At 41.3% G+C, this 25,912-nt stretch overlaps 1 protein-coding gene across 2 annotated transcripts; it reads left to right on the top strand.

Annotated features, from left to right (window-relative positions):
- The first annotated feature begins 932 nt into the window (after nucleotides 1-932).
- Nucleotides 933-25,912, top strand: arhgap45b (Rho GTPase activating protein 45b). Of its 2 annotated transcripts, none has more exons than XM_074635627.1 (24): nucleotides 933-1,397; nucleotides 2,891-3,143; nucleotides 4,651-4,833; nucleotides 9,468-9,611; nucleotides 9,911-9,995; nucleotides 11,415-11,487; nucleotides 13,390-13,465; nucleotides 13,949-14,080; nucleotides 14,733-14,794; nucleotides 15,704-15,814; nucleotides 15,964-16,044; nucleotides 16,157-16,324; nucleotides 16,581-16,718; nucleotides 16,868-17,064; nucleotides 18,064-18,185; nucleotides 18,898-18,984; nucleotides 19,150-19,251; nucleotides 20,117-20,280; nucleotides 20,396-20,584; nucleotides 20,679-20,816; nucleotides 21,831-22,102; nucleotides 22,194-22,431; nucleotides 23,875-23,980; nucleotides 24,893-25,912. In XM_074635627.1, the coding sequence occupies exons 1-24, from the start codon at nucleotides 1,068-1,070 to the stop codon at nucleotides 25,435-25,437; spliced, it is 3,996 nt and encodes a 1,331-aa protein (XP_074491728.1). In that variant the 5' UTR covers nucleotides 933-1,067; the 3' UTR covers nucleotides 25,438-25,912. The 2 variants fall into 2 exon arrangements, with proteins under 2 accessions (XP_074491728.1, XP_074491729.1); XM_074635628.1 differs by lacking the exon at nucleotides 933-1,397 and adding an exon at nucleotides 1,419-2,442.

Genomic DNA, 25,912 nt, shown 5'->3' with positions numbered 1-25,912 from the left:
GAAGTCCTGACCAAGACGCCAGCATTAAAGTTTCACAGATAAAAGCTCAAATAACAGCCTGGAAAACAAAACAGCAACAAACAAACAAAAATCACATAAATGAGACAATTATTATTATTCACAGCAGCCCACAACGCCTAAATGCTTAGGATGGGTTAAATGAAGAGGTCAAATTTAATGTATGTACCTGTATGTATGTGACGAATGTAATAAAGTTTAAAGTTTTTGTTTTAAAGTTATCAAGATTTAAAGTTTAAAGTTTTTGTTTTAAAGTTTAAAGTAAAGTTTAAAGTTTTTGTTTTCAAGTTATCAAGATTTAAAGTTTAAAGTTTTTGTTTTAAAGTTTAAAGTAAAGTTTAAAGTTTTTGTTTTCAAGTTTTTGTTTTCAAGTTATCAAGTTTTAAGGTTTAAAGTTTTTGTTTTAAAGTTTTAAAATTTTAAGAGACTTAAAACAAACAGCAATAAATTAGCAGTGTCATTCAGTAACAGGACATGTAGGCTACATTCAGTGTGCAAATAGTCCTTAAACTTGCATGCTTATAAAATAATCTAGTTTAAGGTGTCTCTGTAGCTCACACCAAGATGAGGGTGCAAAAACTTAAAAAGTGCTTTTTTACCTCCATCTTACTAATGTGTTATCTATCTACAGTATCTCTCCAGTTTTATATTTTTATTATTATCAGGCTATTTGGTGTCTGGAGCAGGTGCAGGCGGAAGGATATCATCAAAAGCTGCAGGTCACATGTTGGAAACACACACGTGTGTCAGGATGAAGTGATGAACTGATTACTGTGAGTCTGAACAGAGAAACAGTTTGTTTGTTTGTGCGTCAGGACGCATTTCATTCTCCATTTAAGTTAAGTTTTAAGTCATGAGGAAGTTTAAAGTCTGGGATACAGTTTCTTCTTGAGTGTAATTTAAAGTTAATTAATCTTCCTAAATCACAGTGACAAGTCGTATATTTAACCACCCACGTGTCCCTCCGCCTGTTGAGGAAACTGTGAAGTTGCGCGCTTGGAGCGGATGCCAGGAGTGTCTGTGGTGCGTCAGTGAGCTTGCGCGGCTCGATGTGCGACAGCGACCACAACAGCAGCAGCAGCAACAGGAGGAAGATAGACACACAGTTAACGTGGCTGCACGTCGGCCTGGATGGCACCGAGCAACCGCTGAGCTCCAGCAGCACCGGTGGAAGAAGAAGAAGAAGAGGAAGAGGAGCACCCAAGTGGCGAGTCGGGGGGTGGGTGGGGGATCTGTGCGTAAAACTCAAAGAAGTCAGCATGGACGGCAAAGGCACGCTGAAGCTGTTCACCAGGAAGAAACGGGAACTCATCAAGACGCACTCCATCTCGAAGAAGAGCCGAGCAGGAAGCCCTGGGCCGCAGAGCAGCAACCAGTCGGTGAGTAGAGAAGAGTAGAGTAGAGTAGAAGAGCATCACTTCTGGTTTCTGCAGCCTGACGCACAGCTCAGTCTGCTGCTGCTCTCAGTCTGCTGGCTGACTGATGACCTTCAGGCTGCACAGACAGGGCTCTGGACCAGGGTGATAGTGTGTGTGTGCATGTGTGTGGAGACAGATATACGTTTTGTTTAAGCATTAAGCGACTGGTGTGAAACTACTTTGACTCATATAGGAAGTAGATCTTTTGTGTGTGAGTTAGTGTGAGGTCAGTTTCAAAAAGGTGCCTTGTGCTTGTGAGTAGAAGAGCATCACTTCTGGTTTCTGCTGCCTGACTGACACACAGTCTGCTGCTCAGTCTGCTGGGTGACTGATGACCTTCAGCTGGAGCTGGTGGAGACAGGCTGCACAGACTAGGGCTCTGGACCAGGGTGATAGTGTGTGTGTGTGCATGTGTGTGGAGATAGATATACGTTTTGTTTAAGCATTAATGACTGTGGGTGAAACTACTTTGACTCATAGGAAGTAGATCTTTTGTGTGAGTGTGAGATCAGTTTCAAAAAGTTGCCTTGTGCTTTAGTTAGAATGGGGATAGCAGGGCTGTAAGGGTGGAAGGAAGGAGCATGCTGAAACCGTTACTCTACGAGTACGAGAGTTAAAAAAGCTGAGGCGAAAGGCAAGGACAGGCTGAACAGACAGGGCTCTGGACCAGGGTGATAGTGTGTGTGTGTGTGTGAGAGTGAGTGTGGAGACGGATATACGTTTTGTTTAAGCATTAATGACTGGTGTGAAGCTACTTTGACTCATAGGAAGTAGATCTTCTGTGTGTTTGTGTGAGTGAGTGAGATCAGTTTCAAAAGTTGCCTTGTGCTTTAGTTAGAATGGGGACAGTAGAGCTGTAAAGGTGGAAAGAATGAGCCTGCTGAAACGTGGTAGCAAAAGCAGCTACAACCCTTACTCTACGAGTACGAGAGTTAAGAAAGATGAGGCCAAAGGCAAGGACAGGCTGGACATACTGCCCAACAAGCACAGCATATGGCTTAAGCAGGTATGTCTTGAGTATATATGCATGTGTGACGGATAATATACATATAAGGATGCTTTTCTGCTTCTTGTTGAAATGTTTTGCACTCATTGTAGCAGTGAGTATAGGCCCAAAACTGTACCTATATAAGTGGGGGATGAGATGCAGAAACAAACCTTTTTACGTGACTTTTAATTTCTGTTTTGTAGGCAGATGAGAAGGTCAAAAAACAATATCACTGTTCTTACTCCAAACAGTAAATGACATTTCTACACCCGGCTCTGTTTTGCCACACCCGACCCGACTTGCAGTTTGGAGTCAGGAAGTGTTGCACAACGCAACACAGGATCTTGTGAAAGCCTTCACATGTGTGTTTACCAACAACAGCGCTGCTGCCGCCCTCATGCCGTTCAGGTCGAGCTGGAAAGAGTGAAAGTGATCGTCTTGACCTTTTTGTTTTCCTCTCTCTCAGCTGTCCATCCTTCAGGAGCAGCCTCGGAAAGATGCAGGCGATGCCACCCTCTCCTCTTCGCCCTCGTCCTCCTACTCCTCGTCTTCAACTCTGACCCCGACCTCCGCCGGGCACTTGGACCCGTCCCTGTCCTGCCCGGGCACCCCCAGCCCTCAACACTGCAAGCTGGCGGGGATGCAAGGAGTGGGCTGCCCATCTCCTGTGGGCACCCTGAAGAGACCGACTGCCCTCAGCAGACACGCCAGCGCTGCAGGTCAGATTCAGAACATCTGTAATTATTCATCACCCTGTTGAGTTAATGAAGTCTTCTCAAAATCCCACACCCCGGCTGAAACAGAAAGCAAAATCTGGAGAGAGAGACAGCACACGTACAGTGCACAACATATTTAAAAAAAAACACCATCTACCTACTTGAAATTTTACAAGCAATCTGAATGTTGTGTTTTTACTATTATTGCCTTTTTAAATTCACTTCAGTATGAATAAAACGTTTGAGAGTGTAAAGGTGGATTTTGAAGCCTCGAGCTATGGAAAGATGAGAGTCCCAGTTTTCATTACTGATTGATTTGTTGGCTTATTCTTTTCCAACACATTGTTTAGTCTCAAATGTCAAAAAAAGATCCATCACAATGTCTCTGAGACAAAGGTGACATTCTCAAATTGTTTGATTGGACTAATATTCAAAGGTATTTGATTTAAAATGATATTAAATAGATAGATAGATAGAAACTTTATTGATCCTGAGGGAAATTCCAGTTTCCAGCATCACAGTTCCATAGTGCAAAACATGTTAGTAAAAAGGCAGTAAAAAAGTTAGTAGTACAAAGTACAAAAAGAGAACAGCAGCAAAGCCTCACATTTATAGGAGTAGTTTCTATAGGAGTAGTTTTTTTAAAAATTATTATTACTGCCACTTTAGGACTTAGACAATTGTCATGTGTTGTTGAGTTTAACGCCTTAATGCAGTCGGAGGCTTTAAAGCTAGAGTGAAGATACTGGTATCATATGTAACTAGAAAACCAAAGGAACCCGACAACCATGTTATACTAGCTTGTCTGGAAGGAGGTTAAATAACGCTCCAAACTTAGGCTAAATTTTGATGAGGAAAAACTGTCATGGCCATTTTCAAAGGGGTTCCTTGACCTCTGACCTCAAGATATGTGAATGAAGATGGGTTCTATGGGTACCCACGAGTCTCCCCTTTACAGACATGCTCACTTTATGATAATCACATGCAGTTTGGGGCAAGTCATAGTCAAGTCAGCACACTGACACACTGACAGCTGTTGTTGCCTGTTGGGCTGCAGTTTGCCAAGGTTTTATTTGAGCATATTTTTTATGCTAAATGCAGTACCTGTTAGGGTTTCTGGACAATATTTGTCATTGTTTTGTGTTGTTAATGGATTTCCAATAATAACTATATACATACATTTGCATAAAGCAGCATATTTGTCCACTCCCATGTTGATAAGAGTATTAAATACTTGACAAATCTCCCTTTTAAGGTACATTTTGAATGATAAAAATGTGCGATTAATCGCGATTAACTATGGACAATCATGCGATTAAATATTTTAATCGATTGACAGCCCTAATTGTTATGTATGGTGTGTGTTGTCTTATATGCCAGTACCAAGGACAAATTTCCATTTTATGGAAATCTAATTAACAATAAAGTAATACATTTTGGGAAATAGGCTTATTAATTTTTTGCTTGATAAATGACTTAAACAATGCATTTGTCTCCTATGTAACCTCAGGTTTCCCGCTGCAGTCGTGGGTGTTCACTAAAGGCCATGGAAAAGGGGCCTTGACCCCGACTACCCCGACTGACGGTCAGGAGAGCACGGCCATCGAGGTTGAGGACATCCCGGCCCTGCTGAGGGACGTGGCGCGCTTCGCAGAGGCTGTGGAGAAACTGAAGGATGTCGTGCTGGCTGAAGGTACAGTAAGCGCGTTAACAGATTTAAGTTGTTTAAAGCTTCCACCAGACACAAATCAACACACAGAAACATAGACCTGATGTTTGATTTGAAATATGAGTTGAACTCGTGTCTGTCTTGTCAGCTGGTGCATTTTTACCAAATTACAAGGCACAGAAACGGGTTTGAGGACATGTGTTATGGGTTGAGTTGGGTTGGAACCAAGCACTCTCCGTACTGCGATCACAGAATTTAAGACTTGAATCTTGAATAATACTTGACCCCGTTTTAAATTGAGTTTTGGGCGATTGGATCATAAGTGGACAGCAATAAATACAAGTGTAAATGACCACCAAGACGCTCTGTGATCCGATCACTCCAACCTAGGGATGCACCATACAGATATCAGGCTGCAAACTGACTCAAATAACTGGATCGGGTATTGTTGACAATAGGGCCGATCTATTCAATTAAATTCTGTGTTTATATACTATATACATTATATACTGGAATTTAGATTCCTGTTTAAGTTTTTAATTTGTTGCTGCATTAAACATTTTTACACTTGAATTGTAATTTCCGTTGAAGATTTTTCACCAAGAAGCTGGTGTACAAGTTATTATTTTAATAATAAATACAAATTCACTAAATTTATGTATTTATTTGTTGCTTTTTGTTTTACGAAGTTAGGAAAGCTAATGTTACCTTACACATAACAGAATTATCCTAGTCACTTCCACACAGTGAGGCATACAGCTTATTAATTAAACACTGGTATAAGATCAGTGCTCGGTATCAGCAAATACCAAAAGAGGAATTGGTGCATGCCTACTCAAACCACTTGCCGAGGTCATCTGAGACACATTTGACCACATATATATCTTTTGTAGCGTAAACGCTGATGCGACAAGAATGTATACGTCATTAAAGCCGCCGCTCTCCTTTTGTTTCTCCTTTTGTTTCTCCTTTTTCTCCAGTTGGTTCTCAAGTCACGTAAGCTGGCTTTGTCTAAGATGTCTGAACATTTTGAAAAGTCCATAGAGATTTATTACGAGTGCGTCAAACATCTTGGGACGATTTTGTTTTCCTGGACCACACCAAGGGATAGACCCAGTCTGTGTTTTGATTTCTTATTCTTTTAATTAGACTAGACATGGGGAAGTGCATTGCTGCCTCCCGCCGGTTAAAAACAACCCATTTGGTCTAATAGAAATGATGTACGTGTTTTATTAGTGGTCACTCGAGACGCATTCTAATGCCGGGCGTGAACTGACGTACTCGGAGCTGTCCACTTGTGATCGGATCACCCAAGACGCATGTTGATGCCAGGTCTGAGCAGGGCCTCTGTTCTCTTTGTGTGTGTGTGTAACCGGTTATGATTCGTATCTTCTGGCTTGTTGGACAGTATGTCATTGTTTCTTTTTGTGTGGTCAAGTCAATTTTATTTGTATAGCCCAACATCACAAATTTGTCTCAGGGGGCTTTACAATCTGTACAGGATGCGACACCCTCTGTCCTTTACAGTACGACCCTCATCTTTCCTCCTCTCATGAGGAAAAACTCTCCCCAAAAAAAAAACTTTTAACAGGGAAAAAAATGGAAGAAACTTCAGGAAGAGCAACAAAGGAGGTTGTGTGTGTGTGTACAGAGTAACAACATAATGAAAATACAACATAGACGATCATTATGAGGACAGAGAAGCACCCAGCAGTGCTTGTGGGACATAAACAACAGAGGGTTATGGAGAGGTAGTGGCTTAAAGTTAATATCTTGTCGGCAGGACTACCATACTTGCAGATTTTCCCGGCAGACTCACGTTTTTCATTGCCCTCTCCCAGTTTCCTCCTGCGGTCACACTTCTCCTGTTTTTCTCCCAATTTATGACACATTTTCACACCATTTTTCCTTTTCCTTATCTCAACACGTTTCTGGCACTGTACAGCGTGTATAAGCCCTAGTGTTTCCAACCAGACAACAATAGAGCTACACTAAATGTCTTTTCCCGGCGGAGGAGGTCTGCAAAGCCGTCGTGGCGCGGCGCAAGCCATTGGAAATAACAGGTTTCAGAGTGCAGTGGTGCCTTTGTCACATTTTTTTCTGAAAGGGCCTTCAGTGAGTGAGAGTACCAAGAAAAAGAAATACTCAAGCAGGGGCAGGAAATGAATGAATGAATAAAAACCAATGAATATTAGCCTACTTTATACCAGAGATTCACACAAGTTCACGCCAGAGGGGCGAATTATTCAGTTTTCTTTCCTGAGAATGAAAAGTAAAATTAAAAGTTGGCCTATTTAACATTAAAATGCTGTTGTACTTTATTGTATTGTTATATTAATTATTTAAAAGTCACCAGAATGCATGAAACAAAGTCTTTGAAACTCAAATTTTTCTGGGGGAGGACGCCTAGACCCCTTGCCTTGGTTTTGAAATCCTCCCTATTTCTGAGGTCCCAAGGTTGGCAAGTATAAGTACTACAAGGCTTAAATTATACATTGAGACTAAGCCCGACCCACTAGCAGAAGAATAAAAGAATAACTAACTAATTGAAAGTTGGGGCAAAAAGATGGGTTTTGAGTTTGGATTTAAAGGCCTCCACAGATTCAGACTGTCTGGAGCCAGTGCAATGAAGCTAAACTGGTGTAACATGGTCAAGTTTTCTAGTTTCAGTTGTTGTGTTCGTCTGTATTTGTAATACGTTTGCAGACAGAACAATACTGTTTGGCCTCTCCTCTTCCCCTTTGTGTTGCATGCTCCAGAGGCTCAGTTGCACAAAGAGGACATGAGGTATCATCAGGTTTACATCAGTCCTCTTCACCGACACGTTTGCGTAGCGCATTGGGGGGGAGGGGAGGAGGGAAAACGAGGGCGGAGCCACCTTGCACAAGCACTTGCTAGCAAGTTGCTGTGAGCGTCCTCTATCCAAGTGAAGGGCTGCGTTTCCGCTGCGCCCTCAGAGTCGACCGCACTCTTGTCTCCAGCAGGAAGCCAGTTTCTTGTTTACTGCAGCCTCATACACGCACTCTTCCCCTCCTGTGCAATGAAGCCAGGCTTAAAATGGCTAAACACCTATACCTTTCCTCAGGGGAGTAAATTGCCACTACTTCAGAGTTGACTCCATCTGCTGAACTAACTGGAAGTTTGAGCAAAACGGGTTATTGAGTGTTGAAGGTTTCACCAGAGAGTTCTGTGGTTCAGATAAAAACAGAAAGAGCTTTGTTGTTTCTGTCTGCCGTTATCTGGCTCTGTTCTGTCTTGTTCTCCACCCAGAGTGCGCTTTCTAAACAGGAAGCCATGATGGATAGCCTCTGACAGAAGGGCCTCGTCCACACTTCCTCCTCCGATAGGCTGGCTGCATCGCCGCGACGCCTCTTCTTAATCAGCAGCACAATCAGAGTTTTAGCCTCATCTCTCCTCCCCACTGCGATCCAATGCACACTACTTAATCTGGAGCTCCTCGTTGCTGTTAGGTTCCACTTTATTTCCTTAACACCTAAGTGTAGGGTAAAGGGATTTTGTTTTCATGAGCCACAGAAAGCAGATGTAGCACCTTACCAGAATTACTTTCTAATCTTGCTAAACAACAGTTGACCACATCCTCTCTGGAACGGTGTTCAGGTCACTCTGTTCTTATTGTCTGCTGCTCAGACACTCTGACACACATTTTCAGACAGACTGTGGGAGGATGGAGAACCGGCTGCCCTCTGGCCTCCTCCCTGAGCGAGCTGCCTCGATTTTTAGAAAAAGGGTTTAGTATGAGGTTGCAACATTGGACAGAAACAAGTTAACGAAACCAGTCTGTGTGTGTGCGTACGTGTGTGTGTTAGGAGGATATGAGGATGCAGCCTGCAAATGTGACATCAAAGCAGAGGAGCTGACACTGTGTACCCCTTGACCCGACCTGTCTGACACTCTGGACCTGTTCGCCCATTACCTCCGACCTAACTGTCTGTGCTCAGACTGTCCGTCTCGCTGCCGTCTCCATCCGCTATGCAAAAATCGTTGAAACACTGATTTTCAGATAAAGGAATAGTTTGACATTTTGGGAAATAGGCTTACTTGTTTTCTTGCAGCGAGTTAGATGAGAGGATCGATACCACTCTCGGTAAATATGAAGCTGCCATCTCTAAGGCTCACTAATTAACACATTATATTTTGTTTGTTTAAACATAAACTGTTTCAGCAGGTTGCCTGGCAAACACAAGAAAAAGCATGTCAAAATGTCTGTCCAACACCACCAACAAGTTGTAATGCATCTGCTAGCATGGACTGAACTCTCCCTTACTGATGCATTCAAGTTGCATTTCCCATTTTGTACATCCTCGATTCCTTTCCTCGATTCCTCTCCTCGCGTTTTAGTCCTGGCAAACGGGAGATGCGAGCAGAGGAGGGGAAGAAGGGACGCGAGGAGAGAGAAGTCGAGGCAACAGACATTTAACAAAATGAGACATCATCAATTTAACTTTGATGTGATTGGTTCTCTAAGTGTAAATGCCTTGTAGTTTATGGGATAAAACCGTGGTATGTTTTTAAAAAAAAAAAAATGAAAGCCTGTTGAGGTATTACTGCATTCCTCTTGTTACTCCTGTCACTCGCTCAACCTCTCCTTGTCTAAACACTCCCTCCTTCCTCCTTCCTCCTTCCTCCGTCTCGTCCAGGTAAGAAGGAGAATCAGCGGCCCGTGGCTCACGAGTGTTTGGGGGAGGTCCTACGGGTGCTGCGTCAGGTCATCAACACCTACCCTCTGCTCAACACCGTGGAGATCCTCACTGCTGCCGGCAAGCTCATATCCAAGGTCAAAGGTCAGTCGGGATATGCTTTCCAAAACTACTAACAACAGTAAAGTAAACATTTTGTCTTTATCTGGTGACAAATTTGGTTTAGATGGAAAGATTGTAATGCAAGAACAAAATACATGTTTTTTTTTTTATTTGTTTTAAACTAGTTTGTTTGAAATGACTTCCTCAGTTCTAACATCCTTTGGGGATGCTGTACATGTAGTTTGATGTAACTGATGTGCAGGTGTTGGCGTTAATTTGGTCAGCAGTGTATTTCAAACCACGACTGAAACCTGAACACATGCATGGTTGTGATTTTTCAGGTTTCCACTATGAGGCTTGTAATGAGGCCGATAAAAAGGACTTTGAGAAGGCGATTGAAACCATTGCAGTTGCTTTTAGCAGCAAGTGAGTATCTGATACACCTTCACACAATATGTCTGATTATCAAATTACAACCTTTTAATCCTAAAGTAACCCGATGGGGACTACTGCTGGTATGATATAGTTATCATCCTTGCTCCAAAGACTGATAGGTATCAGTGTTATCTAACCAGGTGTTACCTCTTTAACAGACAGAAGAGTCAGGTAGTGTGTACGTGTTAATGCATACAAAGTAGTCTGTTGTTGGGAATTTGGAGAGAAAAGTGCAGCGATGTTGACACATTTGCATGAGGCACAGCTGAAAACAGGAAGTGGTTCTTTTTCTTCTGTCGTATGACACAAAACCAAAACTTGAAATTGCTGTTGACTACCCGGCTGCTAAGTGAACAGATTGTTTATAGACTGAGGAGATAATAAATCACAAGAACGTTCTCTTGATTTGAGAGTACTTGAGACACATTATTATGTGGCAACTATGAAATCATCAAATCTGTTTTTCTGAGATTAATGTTTTTTACCTGAACGTTTTCAGTCCTTTAAAAGATAATATCATAATGAATGAAAGTAAACCCAGAGTAGAAAGACGTGTCAGTTTTACGTGTAATTGGAGTACATTGCACCAACAGTTTATCACATGCTAGTCTGTGCCATTTCGGGGGTTTAGACATCTGTCACAGAGCGTCAGGAGGAAGTGAGCTGGCAGAGACAGTTGAAATCTGTCTGACGTGTCTGTTTCCTCATTCTCTCCTCCTCTCTTCCTCTGTTTGACTCATTTTCATGTCACAAACAGAAAAACACCAAAATGGAGATGCCGCTTTTTGTTTAGCTCGTGTTTCAGCAAACATTTCAACCAATTGAATTAAAATGTGGGAGGATTTTTCTTGAGTGGATGAGGGATATGTTGAAAAATGTCTATATGCATTACATTACATCATTACATTACATATCTCTTTACATTGCATATTCTTTTTATACTTCATACTGTGAACCTTTGCACATTCCTTGGAGAATTTTGCACATTTCTGCTACCAATTCTAATTCTATAGTATTTTTTTCATATTTTCATCATACATTTCTTCTATATTGCTTTTACTTTAATTCAGATATAGTGTACATCAGAAATAAAATTAGTTATTTGACATTCAGCATAAATGTCAGAGAGTAAGATCATCCCAGGTACCTAGAGAACAGTAACTCAAATTAAACTTCTTTTTATCACTTCCTGTCTCCAGCACATTTGTACCTGTGGAGACGTCCTACAAGGGACCCTTCGTCTTTTTAAAATCTGCCATTTTCTGTCATTTTTCACACACAGACAGATCATTATTACTGCCTCGTTCTTCCCACTGTGACCTCTCATCACATCCATATTATATTTACAGTGTATTCTTACTGCTGGGTGTAAAGGTAATGTAAAGGTGTCTTTGTTGTGTTCCTCCTCAGTGTGTCTGAACTGCTGATGGGAGAGGTGGACAGCAGCACGTTGCTCTCTCTGCTGCCCACTGAGAGGAGCAGGGTGAGTTTATCACACAGCTACCAGTGTCTTCCTGCCAATTGTGTGTTTCCGTAGGATTGGTGCCTTTTCCTACCCCAGGACATTTCATGCATGAAAAATATCTGTATAATACATTATATTATCAAGCAAAGTGTACTTGCACTTTGTCGGAATTACAGTTTGAAGATGTATTATGTAAAAACTACCTAGAACACTGAAGAAATTGGATTTTAGCCCCTGACCACTCTAACACTACTTTTCACCATGAAATATAATGATTAGAATCCTTCAGAAATCTTTTCCTTTTTGTAATTCAAGTTTTTATTAACTTTTTCAATACATACATACAAACATAATGCCACACAACCAGTTGCTACAGTAGATCAATGAAAAATAAGTAACAAAACAAATAAAATGTGGGCACACAAAATTAAAGCTACAAGTACAGTACAAAACCTGTGGACCAGTGAAATAAAATTTATAAAAAATATATATAAATGAGGGGCACCATTAACAAAACATATAGAATATTTATTTCATGTTAGGTTCCTTCCTTTATATACATCAGAAACTTCATTAAACATTCCTTGGTAAATATTAGTCATTGTGATTAGAACTTTAAAAGAGATGGTCTGTCATCAATTTTAACCATTTAGCAAGACCTGGTTTTCATGTCTTGCTAAAGTTGAAGGTGCAATGTTATGTAGTACTGTATGTCCCAATTCTATGCATACAGTACTGCATGCAACAGTACGTGCTAAAAATAAAAATAAAAAATGATTTGGAACGCAGCCTAAGTTCTCTCGCTCTATTTTCTGTATTTTTGATCATATTCAAGTATGACTGAGAATGTCGATCTCAATGTACAGTCCTTTTACCTATAATTATTTCTTAGACTTAGAATGTCTTATGTTTTTTTTTTAAGATAGTTTTTGTAAACCACTTGAAGGTGCTAAGTGTTCTCATGCTATTAGCCTAGCTGTGATGCCATGTGGCTACGTTACATGTAGGGCTGTCCTCGAAAGAAAGAAACTCTTAGTCAACTAACACTCAAGCGATTTTGTTGACTAATTGATTAGGTGATTTAATGGACAGATAAAGTAAAACTGAGTTTCTCCACAAAGAATCACACAAAAGCGACGCTTTATATCTTGTGTTTACCAGAGATGTGCTCAGAAGCTTCTTGGAAAAAAAGTCATTCAGCATGAAAAAAGCATAAAATTGACTAATCGACTAAAGAAATCTTAGTCGACTAAGACCAAAACGACCGATTAGTCGACTAAACGACTAAGAGGTGGCAGCCCTAATTACATGTATTTGCTAATGCTTTGCCAAAAACTCAGTCCTGGTATTGTCAGTCCTGTTACTCATATGCAACCATCTTCCATTTAGAAACCTAGTAAAAAAAAATCACAATTACACATTTTGAATAGTTAAATGTGTGTTATTAGATACTAGGGCTGCCCCCTCTGTATCGATTGTTTGACTTTTTTCATGCTGAATGACTCATTTCTAAGAGACTTATGAGCACATCTCTGTTAAACACAAGATTTAAAGTGGTGCTTTTGTGTGAATCTTTGTGGTGAAACTCAGTTTCACAGATCTGTCAGTGAAATCAATTAGTCTCCCAAATTGTATGAGTGTTACTTGACTAAGAATTTCTGTTGTTGAGGACAGCCCTATTAGATACAGAGCTGAAAAAGAATGAATGAAGTTTAATTTTGAAAAGTTATAACATGCAAATGGCACCGATTTGGCAGAAAGACAAATTGTGCACCAGTTTTTAACACCTAGATCAAATACATGAGGTGATTTCCACTCCCAACTTTCCACTGGATGAAGAAAAAAAAAATCCCTCATGACGTTGATGACGAGCCTTGATGTGTGTTTGTCAGTAATGACTCATCTTTTTATTTCGTGTAGTCGATGGAGAACTTGTATGCTGCCACAGGTCAGGGAGCAGACGGGGGACAGTCAAGGAGCGACCTGCAGGACATGGGTAGGCCGATCAGCTGTTCCTCCACTCTCTGCTTCTACACCTCTGTCCTTCCATTCACTCTCTATTTGGGAAAATGCTACTTTTTAATGATATTTTCATATGTTTGTGTACTCTATCATCCGTTTACATTAGAAAGTACACACACTGGCTGTCTGGTAGGTCACCCTCTGCTGACGTAAATACTGTAGTACATCAACGTGTTTCACAATAAGAGAGCCAGTTGCAGAAACTCAGTCTTTACCACAGAAAACCAAAGTTACAAACAGTATTGAAAATTACAGTATTGTCCACTGAGTTAAATACAACGGTGACAAACAAACACAGGATGTTGGAGATCATCTTTAGCTCTGAATCTTCACACCTCGGCTGCAAAACCTTTTTTGCCTCCCACAAATCATAATCGGCAAAAACAGTTAATGTTGTCACAGCAACCAACTGTGCTTGTTCCGGTGTAGTGACCTGTGTTTGTGTGTTGATGCGTAGGCAGAGCTGAGGAAGTGAATGTGATCCTCCAGGTCAGCGAGGGAGGGGTGGACTCCGCTCTGCTCTATGCCAAAACCATTTCCAAGTACATGAAGGACCTGATGAGCTACGTGGAGAAGAGAACTTCACTGGGTGAGTTGGAGTACCCGAGGTTAAGTTTATTATCAGATTAATCTAATTGTCAGTTAACATAATTGATGATGTTATTGATGCATTAAGAAAAGACTTGATTACAGCTTCTAAAATATGAAGATTTGCTTGCTTAATCTAGTTTTATATCATTTATGGGAAAAAACTAAGCATAACACAGGTTGGGGCTTTAGCATATTGTGATTGGTATTTGCTATTTTGTTGACAACTTATAAGCTTAATGATCAATCGTGAATAGATATAGATTAATCAGTGATTAAAGGAATATTTCTTCCACAAAATGACCATTTGTATATCAAATACTCACCCCGTGTTACCTTGAATTCTTGAAGAAAAGTGTTTTTCTCGCATGCCTACATGGTGAACGGAGAATCCAAAAACAGAAAATTCTTGATGAATGAATGAATTGTGTGAGAGTTTGTAAACCGATGTTTTGCTGTTGTTGAAACGAGGCCCCAATTTACTTCAATTCATCAAGACTTTTCTCCATTTTTTTATTCACTGTTCACTGTGGAGGCATGTGAGAAAAACTGTTTTCTTCAAGAATTTAAGGTAACACGAGGCGAGTAACTGATATACAAATAATTGCAGCCATAGTAAATGAACTGTGTCCTCTTTTCTTCTATTTTACCAGAGACTGAGTTCTCCAAAGGCCTCCAGAGATTGTACCAGTCCTGCAAACACAGCATAACACATGTAAACCTCATTTATTTCACCTTTGAACATCTCTCACTGGTTATCTGTGATATTGAATGTTAAATGATTTTTCAACCTGGACCCTATTTTCCTAGGTTTTTGTGTTTAAGGAGACATTTTTTAAATTGGTCCAGTATTGAGGGAGAACGGTAGCCGCTAAATGGGCTGCAATGTAATCTCTCGGGGCAACTCCTCACCGTCAATGTACGTCCACTAACGGTACTTGTTTTTGCCACTGACAGGCTCAGATTGTTATTAGAAGAGACAACATTATGGAAAGGACCCTACAGAGAAATAAAACCTTTTTTACCGTTCGCTTGATCCGGCCTGTTTGTTATTGTGTGTCTCACTCGGAGAAGTCTTGTTCTGAAACCTAACGTCGCCTCCACATTGTCGAAATCATCTAAATATTCAGCCATGACATTGAAAATCTTTTAGACAACACTAAGCTACGCTTTCTGTACTCCAACACGACAAATACTGACAACACCGGCGCTCCTCTCTCCAAATCTCACTCACGTTTCCATTGTTGTCTTCTGGCAACAAGTCACATGACACAATAACAAACAGAAAGGTAAGGAAAAATTTTTTTTTATTTCTCTGTAGGTACCTTTCCATAATGTTGTCGGACAGTTATAATAACAATATGAGCATGTCAGTGGCAAAAACGAGCACTTTTAGTAGACGTACTGACCTGAGTGATTACATTACAGCCTGTTTAGCGGCTGCCGTCTGCAGCGCTCTCCCTCAATACTGGACCAATTTCAGAAATTGTTGTCCCCATTAGCCAAAACAAGTCCAGGTTGAAAAATACCAAAGTTACCCTTTTAAAGCAATACGGCATTTTGTCCCTCTGATTGTGTTGGATATTAAACCTCCTCTCTCCGTCTTTGTGTTGGCTCCCTCCAGCCCCAAATGCCCCTCTTCTCCATCTACTCTCTGGCTCTGGAGCAGGACCAGGAGCAGAGTGTGGGGCTGCAGCAGGCCAACACCACCCTGCACAACCAGACCTTCATCCAGGTAAACTTTACTGAAGTTTGTTGCAACGTGAACACTTTAACAACTTCTGCGATTTCTTGAATCACCCTGCGACAGTCACTCGTGCATGCTGCTGTTTATACTGGAGAGTTTTGCCTCTGTACACATGGTGTTGATCTGTGTCTGTGCAGCCTCTGATGCAGCGTAAACATGACCATGAAAAGAGACGGAAGGAGATCAAGGAGCACTGGATTCGGGCTAAGAGAAAACTGGTACGACCTCCTATTTTGTACACGTGAGCCCACGTTAGCAGTAAACTGTTTTATTCATTTCTAAGTAACAATAATAATTTATAAGGACCAACAATTATTTATCTTTGTTCAGATGGAGTGTGAGGTGAACCTGCGGAAAGCCAAGCAAACCTACATGGCCCGCTGCGAAGAATACGAGAAGGCCAAAACGGCAGCCTGTCGAGCTGAGGAAGAAGGAGGAGGATCGACAGCAAAGTCTGTGGAGAAGAAGAAACGATCAGAGGAAGAGGCTCGCAACAAGGTTCTTATCATTATTTTATTTTATTGCTGTAACTGTGATTTCAGAGATTTATCAACTGTGGCATTAAATATGAAAATAATTTGCATGTTAAGAGCTAGATGTTCTTTTTTGGTGACATGTGGTTGTGTTGAAATGTTTATCTGGCTGCCACGTTTACTCTTCATTTATCTGTGTACTAATCTGACAGATTAAAACAGAAAAAAAAATGAAAACGGGAAGTAAATTGAAGATCTAAAAAGTTTGTATGTGTGTGCAGTCAGACGAGGCGGAGGCCACCTACCGGACATGTATAGCAGATGCCACCACCCAGCAGCAGGAGCTGGAGCACACAAAGGTCACAGTGCTGAGACAACTGCACGACGTCATCAAACAGAGCGACCAGACCCTCCGCTCGGTCAGAACAAACCTCATTGTTAAAAAATGGTGTCAAACTTGACTGTATTGCCTTATATTCTATACTCTAGTTAGGTTTTGAGCAATGATAGAAAGTGACAAATAGAGACTCTTTGCTGATCCTTTTGATGCAATTCTTTCCTCTACCAGGCCACTATCTCGTACTACCAGCTCATGCACATGCAGACGGTAGCCTTGCCGGTCCACTACCAGACTCTGTGTGAGAGCAGTAAGCTGTATGACCCAGGCCAGCAGTACGCTGCCCACGTACGAGAACTGCAGCTGCCAGGGCAGCCGGCTGTTGACTACACATTTGAGAACTACAGTCCCTCCAGCTCATCGTCACAGTAAGAGCTTCAGTCAGAGCCACTATTATCAAGGTTTTCAATTGAAACCTTTAAGGGATAGTTTGGATGTTTTGAAGTGGTGTTGTATGAGGTACTTATCCATAGTCAGTGTATTACCTACAGTAGATGGCAGTCAGCACGCCTCCGGGTTGGAGAAACAGACAGGAGTACCAGCAAAGCAATGTACTGCTGTGGACGAGGGCAGCAGCAAAACATATTTTAGCCACCTAAAAAAAAACCTTATTAGTTTAAATGTACACTAGATTTTGAATATTTTCACCACTTAACGTTGCTGTCTGTCTCCGACGAGGAACTCAAGCAGTTATATCCATCTCTCTTCAAATCCACCAGACTCCATTGACAAAAACGGTCATTTTACCTCGCAAAACACAGGAGTTGCTTGATTACCGCTGCCTTGATTCATTTGTTAGTTTGTGTTATTGTGTTACTTTGGTGAATCCGAACTAACCCTTTAAAACACCAAAGTCACACAATAACACAAACAAACTAACCGATCGAGGCAGCGGTAGACCAGCAACTCCCGTGTTCTGCGAGGTAAAATTACTGTTTTTGTCAGTTGAGTCTGGTGGCTTTGAAGAGAGCAAAGATGACTGCTTCAGTTCTCAGTCGGCAAGGTAAAGCTGTGAAAATATTCTAAGTGTAGCTTACTTATTTATCTAATTTTGATTTTTTTTTTTGATTTTTGGTTTTAGGTTTAGCTTTCTTCTAGGTAGCTAAAATATGTTTTGCTGCTGCTCCCGTCCACAGCAATACATTGCGTTGCTCCGGTGTCTGTACTCCTGTCTGTTACAGGAAATGTTTAACATTTTGATATATATTCTCATTCGCTCTTGTGCTGAGAGTTGGAAGAAAAGCCCGATACCACTTTCACACCTGTACAGTAAATATGAAGCTACAGCGTACAGCTGGTTAGCTTAGCACAAAGTCTTTAAGAGATTTTAAAATAATAATAAATTGTCTTCTAATTCCACATTGTAGCCATGGCCACAGACCAAGGAATGACAGTTTCAACACAGAGCAGTCGAGCCACACAGACAGTCCTACCAGCAGTGTGGATACAGCAGCTGGAGACAACAGAGACACAGAGGCTCACCGCAAGAGTAAGTGATGCCTGCTGCTGCTACTGCAGATATTAATGAGCTGTAGTTTTTATAAAGATTATTATTAATGAGACATCAGCTTATTTTTTCCTGTGGTTCATTTGCTCGTTTCCTTCAATATTTCAAGAGTAAACAACGGTAACAAGAGAACATAGGTTGTGTCTGAAATTGCATACTATGCACTGTGTGTATACTATTGTTCAACATACTTTTGTGTAAATGGACATCATTACACAACGTAATTTACGTCGTCACTTCCTGAGAGCCTCCTTGCTGGTTGTGTAACCATGGTAACCAACTCATGTGGGCCAAACGATGACTTGGTCTGAACTAATTAAAAAAAAAAAATTAAAAAAAATTACAGAAATCTTATAATTACACTTAAATTGAAACCTTATTGTCTGATTGTTATAGAGCTGTCCGTCAATGTCTGTTATGAACATTGTCGTCACTGCTGCATTGCATTGTGGGATACTTATGCCGCCGTAGTGTCCAGCGTTGCATACTGTAATATTTCACTGGAAATAGTATGCAACTGGCGTACTATTGGTTCAAACTAAGCTTTCGGACATACTAACAAATCTCACATACTGTTTTACCGTACTAAATAGCAACCAGTGACTTGACAGTAGACAAAATGTCTCTTTAGCCATGTAAACCCATTATTCTGATACCGACTATTCACATGTTCTTGTCCCTTCGTTATCCCCAGGGCTGGGCCACAAGTCGTGGGGTTCAACAGTGAGCGACGACAGTGTTGTAGGAGAGGGAGGCCTAGAGTCTCCTACTGCCAGCTCAAGTGAGTGAAGTGTTGTTGAAACAGATTCACAGTAATGTACACCAGAACATCTCATTTATAAATAACCATAAGGGAGATTTCTTTGTTTTTTTCCACTTAAAGGCACACAGTATGTGTGTCATTATTTATATGAGAGATGATACTTAAACTGTATATTAATTCTAGGTGACATCAGTAAAATTGCTCGGACGTCATCCACTGGAACAATGTCGTCCAATGAGGACGCAGATGACAAAGACGGGAATGTGACCTCATTTGAAGCTCCAAGTAAGATTTAAAGATTGTAATCACTATGGATGTGATTATTCAATAGAGAGGCGAAGTCCCTCCCCTTCCTGTGGACCCCATGGGACCTTATTTCGGAAAAAATATGTACGGTTGTCAACGACGAGAGACGAATCATTTTTTTAATCCCATTTGAATTGCGCCATGAATCACACATATGATGTTTGTCAATTTAAAAAGTCTTTACACAGTTTTGTGTAAAACCGCTCAGTGAACTACATCTCTCGTCTCACATAAAATACATCACCAACACTAGCTAGCTAGGTAACTTGGCTATGTTCCACGCACAAATGAAACGTTATCTTACCTGATATGTTTTATCCAGCGACTCCTGGTCTTTTTATGAGCTGGGAAACGACACAATGAGTAAGACCTGTTGCTGGTGTGAGTCCATCCCAGTAGGAAACACACAGGCATCATAGCCTCAGCGGGAGAGACGTCACATACACAACTTTTGGGTGTCTTTCTAATTACGTATCTTGACAGTCTTATACTTCAAAAGTTTTACCACAAACTGCGACTTTTTTGACTTGCAAAATTCTATTTTAAATTGACAAACATCATATGTGTGATTCATGGCGCAATTCAAACGGGATCAAAAAAATATTTGTCTCTCGCCATTGACTACCTTTCATATTTTTTTTCAAAATAAGATCCCATGGTGGTCCATAGGAAGGGGCGGGACTTTGCCACTCTATAACATGGCCAGACTGAGGGGGGAAAAAAAAACGCTTGGGATGTATCATCTTGTTTTCAAGGGGGTCCCATTATTATTCTTTAAATTGTTGGCTGTGAATCTTGTATGAGTTTTCTGGAGTGTGTATGACATGAGGGTCTTTGTCTTCAGACATGAACGGCATGGATCCTGATGTGGTGGTGTCCACCAGACCTTTCCGTAACATTGGCCTGTCTAAAGCAGCCCTGACCCACCGACTGAGGAAGCTACGGACTCCTTCAAAGTGCCGCGAGTGTGACAGCTACGTTTACTTCCAGGGGGCCGAGTGCGAAGAGGTGAGTTCCCTCATCTTCGTCTCTTAACATCCAACCTGCAGAGGGAGACTCTTGAAGCATCTCACTGATGATCAGACGGGGTTCATGAGGCCAACACCTTCTTCTCTGTCCTCAGTGTTTCCTGGCGTGTCACAAGCGCTGTCTGGAGACTCTGGCCATCCAATGCGGCCATAAGAAGCTGCAGGGCCGTCTGCAGCTGTTCGGCAGGGACTTCTCTCAGGTAGCCAGCAGTGCCAGTGACGGCATCCCCTTCATCATCACCAAGTGTATCTCTGAGATAGAGCGACGGGCGCTCAAGATGAAGGTGAGAATTTATACTTTGTGTTAAAGCGAGTATTGCTGGATGTCTTGAATCTTTGCCACAGAGGTATTTTAAACCGTCTTCTTCCTCCTTGCAGGGCATCTACAGGGTGAACGGGGTCAAGACTCGTGTGGAGAAGCTGTGTCAGGCTTTTGAGAACGGCAAGGAGCTGGTAGAGCTGTCCCAGTGTTCACCACATGACATTAGCAACGCCCTCAAGCTTTACCTCAGACAGGTACACGCATACAAGCCAGCACATACAAGAGTAAAACACAGTATGCTTAAGTGTGGGCCTTGGGAACAATGGCATCTATCGTGGTGGCAGCTAATGGGGATCTAGTAAACAAATGTACCTGATTAAAGTAGTTTATCTTCTACTTATTAAAAGTTTGATATAATAAAGCACTGTAAATAGACCATTGCATTAACATCAATATGTTTAATGGAATTTCAAATTTAAGGTTGTTTTTCTTTTTTTTCTTTCTAATATAATTAAAATCAGTCAAGTCTAGTTATTATTATTATTGTTATTATTATTATTATTATTATTAATAATAATAATAAATCTAGTTCATTCATTTATATTTTATTGGAGAATTAAAAGAGAGATTAATACAAAACGTAGGTCCATTATCAAGTAAAGGAAAAATCCAATTAATTAAAAGCAAACTAATGGAGCCCCTTAAAGCTGGAATTTGGGACTTTTACATACAAGGGCACGTCCGTTAAGGCCCTGACACGCCAAGACGATGGTCAGCCGTCGGCCAGTTTCAGGCTGTCGGTGAGCGTCTGTCGCCCTAGATTTAACAACGTGTCTCGCACCGTCGGCTCTAGTCTGCCCATGTCAGAGGTTTTTCGGCCGATTCAGCATGTTGAATCAGCGGCGGAGCCCGTCGGTGAGAGAAATTACTCTGATTGGCTGTTCAGCTTAAACAAATCGGTGCAGAAGTCAAGAGGGCGCATACAGAAGGCTTTTTAGTAAATCAGTTTGGTAGCTGAACTCACAAATGGGTTTGAAAATGAGTCAAAAAGTGAGATTTGTTTAGTAAAAATTGCATTTTATTTTACCTGAAAAAAGCAATTTTAATTTTAATAATCCTTTCAATTATCGGGTTAAATATAATTGCTCAAAATAAAAATAGCTTTGTAGTCATTTACAGACCTCTCTTGCTCCTCCATACTTAAAAGGTTGTGTGTTCATGCTTAATTCAGCCCCTCTAACGCTCTTCCTTCTTCCTGTATCCGTCAGCTGCCAGAGCCCATCATGCTGTTCCGCCTGTACAACCGTCTGATGGGTTTGGCGAAGGAGAGTCTGCAGGGTGACGCAGACACACCAGAGGGAGAGGAGGCCGAGTCGAACAGTAGCATCCCAGGCGTGGGCAAGGGGCGGGAGCTGGTGGATCTGGGCCCTGATAGCGACCCAGAGGTCCTGGTCCTGGTGGACAAGCTGAAAGAGCTTCTGAAGGACCTGCCCAAGGCTAACATGCATACGCTGCGTTACATTATTCGCCACCTCCGGAGGTCAGTAATAAAAAAAAAAAAAACTTTAGGAAGATACAAGACCAGGCTCTCTTATTTATTCTTGGTCCTTCCACTGTCTTCCTCCCTCCAGGATTGCAGAGCTAGAGGAAGACAACAAGATGAGTCCCAGTAACTTGGGTATTGTGTTTGGTCCCTCCCTGATGCGTCCCCGTCCGACCGGGGCCACGATATCCCTGTCCTCTCTGGTTGATTACCCCCACCAGGCCCGCATCGTGGAGACCCTCATAGTCTTCTATTCATCCATCTTCCAGTCCAAAACCTCTCGGACCCACAAAACCAGTCGCTCTGCTTCCGTCTCCACTCAGCAGGTAGGACTCCCTGTGTAGTGTGAGTGGAAAGTCATCTCCTTATGTATTTGCAACAGACAGTATGTCTTAACCCTTGTGCATCCCTTTTAAAACAGTTGTTCTGATGTCCTGCAGACAAAAATGTCCACATCAAAAAACTGCCATAAACACGGGGGGAACTCCCAAACATTGAATTTAGGGCTGTCAAAGTTAACGTGATAATGCGTTAACGCAAAATCGTTTTAACGCTGCTAATTATTTTTAAACGCATTAACACATTAGATCTTTCAGAGGTTGTAGCGGGCTCAGTAACGCTAGGGAGAAGATACTGGCGTCATATGAAACTAGAAAAACAACCATGTCATACTAGCTTGTCGCAAAGGAGGCTAAATAACGCTCCAAACTTAAGCAAAATTTTGGCTAGGAAAAACTGCCATGGCCATTTTTAAAGGGGTTCCTTGACCTCTGACCTCAAGATATGTGAATGAAAATGGGTTCTATGGGTACCCACGAGTCTCCCCTTTACAGACATGCCCACTTTATGATAATCACATGCAGTTTGGGGCAAATCATAGTCAAGTCAGCACACTGATAGCTGTTGAGAGCATATTTTTTATGCTAAATGCAGTACCTGTGAGGGTTTCTAGACAATATGTTTCATTGTTTTGTGTTGTTAATTGATTTCCAATAATAAATATAAACATACATTTGCATAAAGCAAGCACTTTTGCCCATTGAAATACACCGCTGAGCCTTTTGGTGGTGTTGTGGGCCCTATAGGAAATTTGAAGGCAATGAATGGGACTACTTGTTTTATGCTCCTGTAGATTTATGACATCACAGGGAAATATTTGGTAATTCCTCATTTGCATTGCAGCTTATCATTCTGTTGATCTGAACTTGGTTGCTATGTGAGGGCACACACCAGAAGAGACAGTAGCCATGTCCTTTACACCACTGTGTCAAAGTACAGCCTCCCTCAGCAGCTAACATGGCTATTGACTCTTAATGTAGTTACAAATAAATATGTATAACCACTAATTAAAAGTCTTACTAGGGTGTGAGAGCTTGCTAGTTTACAGATCTTTGAATACAACGATTTTTACCAAAGATAACTTGATCCCTTAGGAATCATTTGGCAAATATCCGTTCACCCCAGAGAAATGGCAACCTGTTTTACTCTAACAAATGAAAGATGGTCTTACAGAGAAGCTGCCAATAATTTATGAGCATGAACAAAACCTGGTGTACCTCTTCCTGTGGAAAGGCAAGAGGCAAAAAAAAACAGAAGCACTAAAATGTCAACACATCCATTCCCTCATCCAGAGTTATGGCCTACATTCATGATTCATTTGAATACAGCTTTTCCATCCTGATTTGCATGTTTTGATATGCTGTCCATGATAAAAAAGACTTTCACTTTGTTTTTCTTGATAACAATCTCAAATTAATTTCCTGGTTCAGGATAGTACTGCAGATGATAAGATAGAGAGCTCTGCTGATGGTGAGGAGGACGGCGGCAGAGAGGAGCCAAATAAACCAGAATCTGACAAGATGGAGGAGGGATGTGGTAAGTTGTTACAAAGCCTAGGTTGTATTATACTGTTGTAAATGAACAAATTGTAAATTAAATCATTGAGTTTATGGTATTTAAGAGTAGCTGGAATACACATGTATCACTTCTAAAAATTAGGGCTGTCAAAGTTAACACGATAACGCATTAACGCAGATTGTTTTAACGCCACTAATTTCTTTAACAATTTTTAGGTTGTAGCAGGCTCAATTTTAAAACTAGAATGAAGATACAAGCATCATATGAAACTAGAAAACCTAAATAATCCATTGGTACCAACCATGTCATACTACTACTACTCGTCACGAAGGAGGCTAAATAACACTCCAAACTTAGGCTAAATTTTGGCAAAGAAAAACTGCCATGATTATTTTCCTTGACCTCTGACCTCAAGATATGTGAATGAAAATGGGTTCTATGGGTACCCACGAGTCTCCCCTTTACAGACATGCCCACTTTATGATCATCACATGCAGTTTGGGGCAAGTCATAGTCAAGTCAGCACACTGACACACTGACAGCTGTTGTTGCCTGTTGGGCTTGAGTTTGCCATGTTATGATGTGAGGGTTTCTGGACAATATTTGTCGTCGTTTTGTGTTAATTGATTTCCAATAATAAATATATACATATATTTGCATAAAGCAGCATATTTGCCCACTCCCATGTTGATAAAAGTATTAAATACTTGACAAATCTCCCTTTTAAGGTACATTTTGAACAGATAAAAAATGTGTGATTAATAGCGATTAACTATGGACAATCATGTGAGTAATAGCGATTAAATATTTGAATCGATTGACAGCCCTCCTAAAAATATAATTTATCTAGAAAATTTAGCCTTCATTTTTAACTACAGTCAGGTTTTTTTTCACCCCTGTGCAACCCTTGGCCTCTTCATCCCCATTTAGGAAGTTCTTTAGGGTCGCTGGGGTCTAGCGAGCAGCTCCCCGACTCCGACTCAGAGTTGGACGAGAGCGGTCAGAGGACTGCACACTCCCGCAGCCTGGAGAAGCAGGAGAGTGAGGTGAGCATGGACGAGAGCGGTCAGAGGACTGCACATACCCGCAGCCTGGAGAAGCAGGAGAGTGAGGTGAGCATGGACGATGACCATCTGAGCTACAGGGACAGCCTGGACCTGTCCAGTCAGTCTGCAACCCAAACCGACCCGGAACAAGATGCTGATCAGGACCCCGACGACAACCCCGACGACAACCCCGACGACAACCCCGACGGAGCAGAGCCCCCCGCACTGCCAGACAGCGGGCCCCCAGATGACGAAGCAGGGGCAGAGCAGGACCTGAGCACCTCTCTGGCCGAGCTCAATGTGAACCAGTCCAACAACAACTACCCGTGCTCTCCCGTATTAAGCTTGTCGGGGCATCCACTGGCGCGTCTGTGTGGAAAGAAATTACCCCTGACCAGAAACAGGGACAGTGAGCCTGAGTTTGTCTGATATAATTATTGAAATCATTGTGTGTGTGTGTGTGGAGTCTGTTAGTTTGAGTTGACTGACAGGATGATTGGTTTTTATTCATTAAAATCCAGCAAAACCTGCACCTGAGAGGGCTATTGTATTGTGTATATCTTGATTTTTATGTGTTTGCAACTGTAATGATCTACCGTGGCAGTGAAACCTCTGCACGCTAACTGCTGTTTGATACAATTTACTCCCGTCATTTCAAGAGGTTTTGACTCCAATGATTTAAAAGTATTTTTTTCAGTTTGTATTTTCAAGTGTTTTACTTGTTGCTCTTGCAATTTTGAGCAAAGGTGGGTAGCAAGCCGCATCAGAATGTGCAAAACAAATTTAAAGTGCTGCTGGTTTTATTTCAGCACTAAAATTTTAAAAATAAATTTAGCAGTCTCTTATAAATGTTGCCTGTATTTGCCTTGATGTTTGGTCTATTTTAATAAACATTTTATTTTAA

Source organism: Sebastes fasciatus, chromosome 5 (assembly GCF_043250625.1).
Source record: "Sebastes fasciatus isolate fSebFas1 chromosome 5, fSebFas1.pri, whole genome shotgun sequence".
In the NCBI taxonomy this organism is placed as follows: Eukaryota; Metazoa; Chordata; class Actinopteri; order Perciformes; family Sebastidae; genus Sebastes; species Sebastes fasciatus.
This window is presented reverse-complemented; position numbering and strand designations above follow the sequence as displayed.

What these genes read in the sequence shown, in the direction of transcription:
- arhgap45b (XM_074635627.1), top strand. Translation starts at nt 1,068, where the DNA reads ATGTGCGACAGCGACCACAACAGCAGCAGCAGCAACAGGAGGAAGATA. An exon ending in TGCCCACTGAGAGGAGCAGG is followed by an intron (nt 11,488 to 13,389) that starts GTGAGTTTATCA and finishes TATTTCGTGTAG; the next exon opens with TCGATGGAGAACTTGTATGC. An exon ending in TTCGGGCTAAGAGAAAACTG is followed by an intron (nt 16,045 to 16,156) that starts GTACGACCTCCT and finishes ATCTTTGTTCAG; the next exon opens with ATGGAGTGTGAGGTGAACCT.